The sequence below is a fragment of the Haliotis cracherodii genome, unplaced genomic scaffold (genome assembly GCF_022045235.1).
Source record: "Haliotis cracherodii isolate W230 unplaced genomic scaffold, xgHalCrac1.p SCAF_6, whole genome shotgun sequence".
Lineage (NCBI taxonomy): Eukaryota > Metazoa > Mollusca > Gastropoda > Lepetellida > Haliotidae > Haliotis > Haliotis cracherodii.
Window position 1 is genome coordinate 16,591,481 of NW_027266319.1, and position 8,660 is coordinate 16,600,140.

The window sequence follows — 8,660 nt, forward strand, 5'->3', positions numbered from 1 at the left end:
CGGACTGTACATCTAAGGACGACAGTCTTTCACTTGTTCTTATTACTTATAAAATCTAGAATTATTATTAAAATTAATAATTCTAGGATCGAGTGAAAAAGCGAGGATGTCAACAAGGAGAAAATAGAACATCCTGCTTGGTCTACTTTATCTTTGTGTTGCCGACAAACACATACAGGATATGACGTCACGCATCCCGGTGCGGTCTTACTGTGACGTAACATGTGCGACTCATTTCTTCAACTACTGAAATGTATTAATTATCACTTATAATTCTGGCAAAACTGAAATGAGTCTAGATGGAAAGTCGTGGTGATGAGAACTAGCTCAGCTTCCTGAACATCTCCTGTCCTGGTTTCATATTTGTTTAAATGTGCAGGCGGGTTTCAATGGTGATCATTTTCGAGGAAAAGTGGCGTCACTTCCTTGTATTGGTTGGCAAAACCAAATATCAAACACCCACGATCACGATTGATAACACATTATAATGATTACATTTACCCATTGGAATAAAAATAATGATATCAATTTGAAAATGACTAATGCTTCCATTTGATACACAATCTCGGCCAATCAATATTGTTACAACTCGCAGAATACATGTCTGTGGTTCTATAAGGTGCTGGAACGCTAACTTCAAACCATACGTCTCATAATACAGATTTATACTGTTCAAAACAACTAGGGGATATGAAAAGTTAAATCCCCATACACAGAGATGGTCATGATCATAACTATATACTGAACGACAGAAATAAGGGAACGGTAAATACATATGTTAACAAGACATTTTGTACCCGCAGTTATCCTTGAGATTTATCAACAATGTAGAAAAGATACAATATACTTTACTTAGTGACTTATTTTATTTACTCAAAGCACTATTGTTTGTTTAGGGTTGTTTTTTGTTGTTGTTTAACGCCTTACTCGGCAATATTCCAGCTATATGACAGCGGCCTGTATATATTCGAGTCTGGCCAGACAAGCCAGTGATTGACATCATGAGCATCGGTCTACGGAGTTGGGGTACGATGACTTTGCCAAGACCACGTTCTAACTAGGCTGTTCACGTGTTTCGAAGCTCTATATTTTCGGGGAGTGGGGTAGTCTTGTTGTTTCGTTCCCTCGTCACGCTGAAGACTCAGGTTCGATTCCCGACATGGGTACAATGTGTGAAGCCCATTTTAGGCAACCCCCGCTGTGATGTTGCTGGAATATTGCTAAAAGCAGTGTAAAACCTATACTCACTCACTCGAAACACTATTACTGAACACAGTAGTAAACACTAATCAATGATATTTCTGCCCCATATTTGTAGCCATCAGTATTTTTGACGAATATTAGAATGCAAAAAACATCAAATCAAACACAATATACCTCGTGTAGGTTTACCCAAAACATGAAAGTTAGTCTGTCTTACAGACCCTGATACAAATATGTATCAAATACAGCCCATGCAAGTCTAAAATGTTTGGCAAGTCTAGATCACTGCAGTATCTGAAAATGAAGAGAGTCACTGGGCTCCTTTTTATTATATTTTTATTAAGATAACTGAACAACTGGTTTTTTTATGTACGATATGTTCATTTCAGAGACTAGATGTTAGTCTACATGAAAGTCAAGAGACAAAAATATCCTAATTTTCCTTTCGGGCGATAGCCCCTCGTCATTGCAGTCGCTAATTGTGGCGGTTTTATTGTGAAAGTTTACAATTTATGGTATTACCATTTATCTGTTTTCGTATTTGTACCCAAGTTGTCATTGTCGATTTATCGTTGATTTGCTAGAACAAGATTAGGAACAGATATTAGGCTTCATCACAACACGACTGAACAATTTCTCTCTCTCTCTCTCTCTCTCTCTCTCTCTCTCTCTCTCTCTCTCTCTCTCTCTCTCTCTCTCTCTCTCTCTCTCTCTCTCTCTCTCTCGTAGTGCTTCTTTGTTTGAGAGCATCGACTTTCGGCATCAGTTGCGCTGTTATTGACCGCAGGTGTACAGATCACTCACATTCAACGCTTAACAACCTGTATTTTCTGGAATCAACGAACTGGTACGCGGCTTTGAAATTTGCCTGAGGAAAATGGAAAACCATTCCATGTCTTATATTGATTCATGTTGATCTAGATCTTTTTCTGCATTGTGCGATTTTTCATGGGAGATTACGCTCACAATTCGTTGAATGCCGCTCTTATTTCACAAAACATTTAAGCTATGTCATATTGTTTATGACAAGTATACAGCGTTTCACCATTCACCAGCGACCCCACTGCAGTGTTATGGTTACAATGACCTACTTACGAACCACAACACAGGCTGTCGCCTACTGCGCAGGTCACCAAACGTCCTTGACCTAGCTGTGCATGTGACAAGCGAGTGATACATGTAGCTGTGACGTCACAGTTCTCCAGGATTCATTGATTTCTCACGATAGGAGTTGTACTACACGACATAGGGTTGAGGAAGAAATCATGTTTCATGCTGAATATGGTCAATACTGATTTCAAACAAAGATATACTTCCTTAATATGTTTTGTGCAACCAAATCACACAAGTAGTAGAGGTTGGGATAGAGTTTATCTTGGGGAATTTGATTTAGCAGTTAAAACATGACTGCATTGCAGCTCAATCACACGTCAACACATTGGATTGTTATTGTTCAGACTAGCTTACAATAACGCCGTGTGGTGTGTTTTATTGAAAATTATGAGGGAGTTTGTGCCAGAGTATTTTTTGTTTGTTTATAAATTAACTTCTTCTTAATCTACGTTGTTATTAACACGGAATGGTATCTTTACATATCATCTTTACCATTATATCACAAGTAACAGTCAGATCAGATTTCGAGAAAAATGGCGAAATATCCATGTCCTTCAGATTTGTGATCACAAAACATACATTTTAAAACAAAACACAAACCCATCACGTTATCATAAAGGACTTGTTACTTCTATGATGCTTTAGAAGTTGATTGTGGTTAACTTGTATGAACCGATCCGATTGTTTATTATTTATAACTATAACGCCTTTCTCAAAACATGTAAAGAAGAACGTAAACATTCAAAATTGCACAATAATATTTTAAAATAGTATAACAAGCAGGCTTAGAATGGTATGGAGTTTGGTCGGTTACCTAAAGATTGTTGGTTATCTATAGGTCGTGATAGCATCTCGGAGGGCGATGACATGGATCTCGCCTGCAGGTATGTAGGTATGTCAAAGATATGTTTAGAGTTATATATAGAGGAGCGCCTATCCCGAGCTGGTACATAACAGTACGACGGGTTCAGTCTAGACTTGCACAGGTCTCTAAGGCAATAATTAGTAGTTCAAATTTTAATTTCTAGATGACAGAAATATAAAGAACACGGTGTCCCTATAAAAGACCGTACTGTCCACTTATCTCGACGTGTCCGTTTTTAGGACAGAATTACTATATGTCCATTGAATTTAAATTCAGATGCGTCTCAAAGCAAGGCTAGGTTCAGCCTAGTTACCAGATATACGAGCAACACGCCTCACGAGGGTGACTGGGATGTCCCATATGGACTGTGGAAATATATCATTAAGTCCTCGGCTAAATATGCTGTCTCATTCACTTCACCTTTGGTCCACATACCACCGCCGACACTGGCCTCGGTCACCCATCCCACGTCAACATATGAATGTAGTACCACATGTGTGCTAGGCTTGTTATAAAACGGTTCGCTCTCCTGTGTTCACTTTTTATTAGATATTTGTCCTTTCCTGAGTATTGTTTTGAAATGTTCTTGGTAGGATCAAGGAACCATACACTGCACATCAGGCATAAATCTAGGGAGTGCCCTTGGGCGTTGGCCCCATAAATCTTTAAAAAAGATCCACACTTTTCAAAAGCAGTGGGTTGGTTGGTTGTTTTGTTGTTTTATGCTGCACTGAGCAATATTCCAGCTATATGACGGCGGTCTGTAATTAATCGAGTCTGGACCAGACAATCCAGTGATTCATATCATGAGCATCGATCCTCGCAATGCATCAACCAAGAAAGCGAGCCTGACCACCCGATCACGTTAGTCACCTTTTACGGCATGGGTTGCTGAAGACCTATTCTACCCCGGATCTTCACGGGTAGAAGTGGGGCTTTTTAACATATTATTTTGGCATTACAGAAATTGTTCCAAATTTCACTTAACATTTAAATGGGCCCACATCAGAAAATTCCCCGATGGTCCTTGATATATTGTATGCTGGGCATTTAAAAATGCACCTGTTTCTTAATGGAATTTTTTTCAGCACTAAATAGTATCAAGGTGAAAGGTTCGGGTGAACATTCTGTAACATTTCTTGAGTAGCATAATCCGCATGTTGTGATGCCCCTGTTTAATTATGCTACTGTTATGATTTCCAATATTGTAGTGTTGCAACTGTTTACCTCAAACTAGTTCACGTTCAGTTCATGTGAAACTGCTTGGTGTAATACAAATAAATGTTAATTGAGTAAACAGGTCCTTCCCGATATACACAATTCCTGTTATTGAGAATGTAGCAGGGTTAGACGTGATACTAGCTGTCCCCAAAATCTATCTACTACGTAGTTTGAAATGACCTGCAGACTAGTTAGATAAGATCAATGGCGCCCACACTTGCAGCTGTTGTGTAACCTCGCCCCATTTAAGGTGTTATTGTAGCAAAAGCCTCAGCTAAAACCAACACGTAAATAAATTCAAGTTCATTTATTTCTTTTCTCATTCTTTTTTCTATAAAAATACATTTATGTACATTTGGAACACAACCAAACCGACCATAGGCCGCTGAATAAATACAGATGTACACAGCACACATTCATTCACACTTAAATACATTCACTTCCCTCGTTACAAACAATAAATTATTTCCAATTGATGATAACTATGTACAATGAAAATCATGAAAATGATATGAGAAATAAGTTAAGAAACATTTGCATCTGGAAGAAGTGGTATTTCCCAAGCAATTGTCGGTAGATACATCCCGGCTCTCCACCATATGAAAGTCTGGTTACACCATGTCACTGACATGTACCCGTTTTAGATACATCCCTCACTGGGATGATAATAAGTTATTAAGTCACTGGTTCAGGTAAGGATGGAATGTAATGATCCATCTTTCCTTTGTCGTAATCTGCATTGTTCTTGCTGCCTTGCACCCCTTGAAGTCACCCGAAGTCAAGTGGAATTTGAAGAGGCAAAAAGCACCTTAGAATGTCTTCTTCTCCTCGTAAAGGAACGTTGCATTGAAATGGCAGTGTTGGATGGTCACTGTTGACCATTGACTCACAGTATGTTCATGGGCCAGCACAGGCAGGCATGGCGACCCAACCTCTCCTCATTTGGAAAATGTGAGGTGGGCGTGGCTGGTTGCCGTATTGGTTTATCACATTGCACTTGGACTAAGAAGGCAGCCTGCGTCATATACTCTCTTGGCTGCTCATAGAAGATACATCCATCTCTTTGTCGTTCTTCTGAGCATTTCCTTGCCTCATCCAGGGGTGGTCAAGGATCTGTTCAACTGTTGGACGTTCTGATGGCCGGATGGACAAACACCTTCTGATGAGATCTTTCACTTCTGTAAAACAGAACAAAATACTTAGCTATATATCTTAAATGAGTACACTTTATAAAATAACGCATGTACAACTACAAATATTGTTGTAACATTGGGTAACTAATTTCACTACAGATTTGTAAAAAATCTTTTTTTGTTGTTCAAAAAGCATTATTTTCAGTTAATTAAACCCTTTTTTACAATTTAACCGACAACACAAACACATTGAAATGTTTATATACACACCTTGAGAAATTCTGCCTTTAAATGTGAGCTCAGCTTTGATGATGTGTTCGTCAAGTTCAAATGGAATATCTCCGCAGACCATGTCGTAAAGGAGGATGCCGAGTGACCACACTGCTGCAGAACGCCCATGGTAACGATGGTAGCGAATCCATTCGGGTGGGCTGTATACACGTGTACCTGAAGGGCAAAGATGACGAGTTGAGTTTCATTCACATAAAATTCAAAGTCAACAGTCAAGAGACAAAACATGAAATAACCCCACCCAAAAACACGCCCGCACCTAGTGACCGCCCACAGATACGCGGCTTGTTAAGGTGACCCATTCGGTCGCTCAACCATAGCGAACATATGTGCTGTGAACCGAAGCCTTATAGTACTTTCAGACAAGTCAACCTTTTGAAATTGATAAGAAAAGGAAGGTCGGGGGACAAAAGGGGAGGTCACCTTGCCAGCGTGAAATTTAAACGATGACCGGACATGAACGCGGCACAGCCTACCAGGACGTGGGGGGAGGGGGCGAAGCAGGGGAGCCTTTCAAAACAAACGCCGCACCTACAGCCAATCACCGCGTCGCGGAAGACCCGTTGACTGCGAAATCTAGTTTTCCGAGAAAGCCCACTCACAACTGGGTCTTGGTACATTCCCCGCATGCCCCTTTTCAAACGTCTGTTTATTGAACCTCAACATATTCGCAGTTAGGAAATCGACCCACACACCCAAATGAATATAGTAACTGCACATACGGTAGCCCTAATTCTCATGTTTTTAAATATCCACATTTAAAACGAGACGCTGTAGGCCTATAACATATGGTAGCAGTGGTGTTACACATGGCGGCCCGCCCCACCCCCTGCTCTTGTGGAGGAGTGCAATACGATAGGCCTATCGGAATACACGCAAAGGTTTGTCCCAGCCATAGCGCTAGTTCACAACGACCCATATTTGGCGGTAGGACTACAAAGGGTATATATATATAAGTAAATCCAATATACATAGCCTAACATAATAACCGAATATTAGGTATCCAGGTTGAAACAATAAATCCAATTCGAGGAACACTCACCATCAAATTCACAATAAACAGTGTCTTTCAGGAATGCTCCGGAACCAAAGTCAATGAGTCGCAACTGTCCTGTTTTTAGGTCTACGAGAATATTTTCATCTTTGATATCACGATGTATAACTCCTGCACGATGTATACTGTTCAGAATTTCCACAATTTGTCTAAAGAAGTCTCTTGAACGATCCTCGTTGAGAGCACCCTTCTCAGTAATGTAATCAAACAAGTCTTTCACAGGCTCTGGTCGCTCCATAACTATGATAAAACTGTCCGGTCGCTCGTAATAATCCAGAATACGAATAACACCATTCACATGTTGAACCTTCCTCAGGAGGCAGATCTCCATGGGTACAGCATGTCCATTTATCTGTGAAAATAAACAAACATTCATATAGCAAAATGTAATTTATAACTATAAGAATGTATAAACATAGCAAAGTTAACGACTTACTAACAACATCGGGTTAGAATCATTGACCAAAAATGATCGTGACCACTGGTCTTCAAAACTGGCAACGAGCCAAGCACATGGGCTTTACTGAAAACATGTTTTAGTAAAAATATGTTTCATGTACATACCTGGCCCCATTCTGTTACTTTCTCCTTGTTGACGTGTTTAACAGCAACCTGAAGACAGAGAATCAAGTAGATATGAAGATCAAGCAAACACGAAGAGGCTGACATATGTCTGAATGCGGAGAGACAAATGGACGCGAAAATGGACAATGTTTTGCTACACTTACAGGCAAATTGTCTCTTCTTCGGATCCCTGCATACACTGTTCCAAATCCACCGCTACCAAGAACTTGGCCGATTGTGTATGCTTTCTCAAAGCTCTCCTTTTCTTTGACTGTAAACAGAAAATGAACACGTTATGTGGTGGTACACGCCTATCAACAGTGAAGCCCTAACAGAATAAGCTCCATCACTACGAACAAACTGAAATCGACATCACTTCAATGATTTACCTTGGCGATCTTTTTCTCCTGGGTATAAGTTAAATCCAAGTTTCCTCGATAACATTTTCACACCGTATGTAAACACGGCGGATATATGTCCGGTTAAAGTAATGTATCCAGAGAGAAACAGCACAGTGTTGCTCGATCGAGTCTCTGTTTTGATCTGTTCATGTAGCACACAAGGCTGTACTATGAACGTTGAACCCACTTGGGCGATGGCGCATTAATCCCGTACTACGATTGTCTGGGTACGGCCCACATTTGGCACATGTCCAAACAATTTTAGATGTTTTAGTGACTAACTAATTACACACAGTGATGTGTATGTAACCTTTCATATGCAAAAGTACTTTAAATTCGAATAATTATAACTGTACGTATATGTTTTGTCGAACCAGACAGGGAACTATATTGGTGCGCTTTCAAAACAAAGGTAGTGAAGCGGTTTCTTGGCCGAGCGCCAGCATGTCCTTAGATTGACGTACCACGTAGCTTGTACATTGCATTCACCAAATTCCTTTCCTTGTCGGCCAATCAAAATCGTTCCCGCCTTATAAAATAACCAATGGTTATGTGGGACTTACCACGCGGTAAAAGCCCAGCAGTAGTTGTAGTTCATCTGGCCAGTTGGTGCAAACAAACGTAACGTGGGTTTTCTTAGCGGGAAATCAGGCCCCAGACAGGGAATTCAATACTATTATGTACTCACAACAAATCGCCTAAATTTAAGTTATGCGCCATTTCACGTTTTCAAATCTAGAGAACTGAAATCATGTTTTACCTCAAAGTTTACTTTCCTTATAGATTTGTTTACATATTTGTATGGTATTTCAAAA

The 8,660-nt window shown here is 40.0% G+C and overlaps 1 protein-coding gene across 1 annotated transcript; it reads right to left on the reverse strand.

Annotated features, from left to right (window-relative positions):
- Positions 1-4,694: 4,694 nt before the first annotated feature.
- Positions 4,695-8,010, reverse strand: LOC139445247 (serine/threonine-protein kinase pim-3-like). Its single transcript, XM_071226388.1, has 6 exons — positions 7,834-8,010; positions 7,609-7,715; positions 7,445-7,492; positions 6,869-7,232; positions 5,806-5,982; positions 4,695-5,580 (listed from the first exon to the last, which is right to left on the reverse strand). Exons 1-6 carry the CDS (start codon positions 7,886-7,888, stop codon positions 5,423-5,425), a joined length of 909 nt encoding a protein of 302 aa, XP_071082489.1. The 5' UTR covers positions 7,889-8,010; the 3' UTR covers positions 4,695-5,422.
- Between the last annotated feature and the right edge of the window lie 650 nt (positions 8,011-8,660).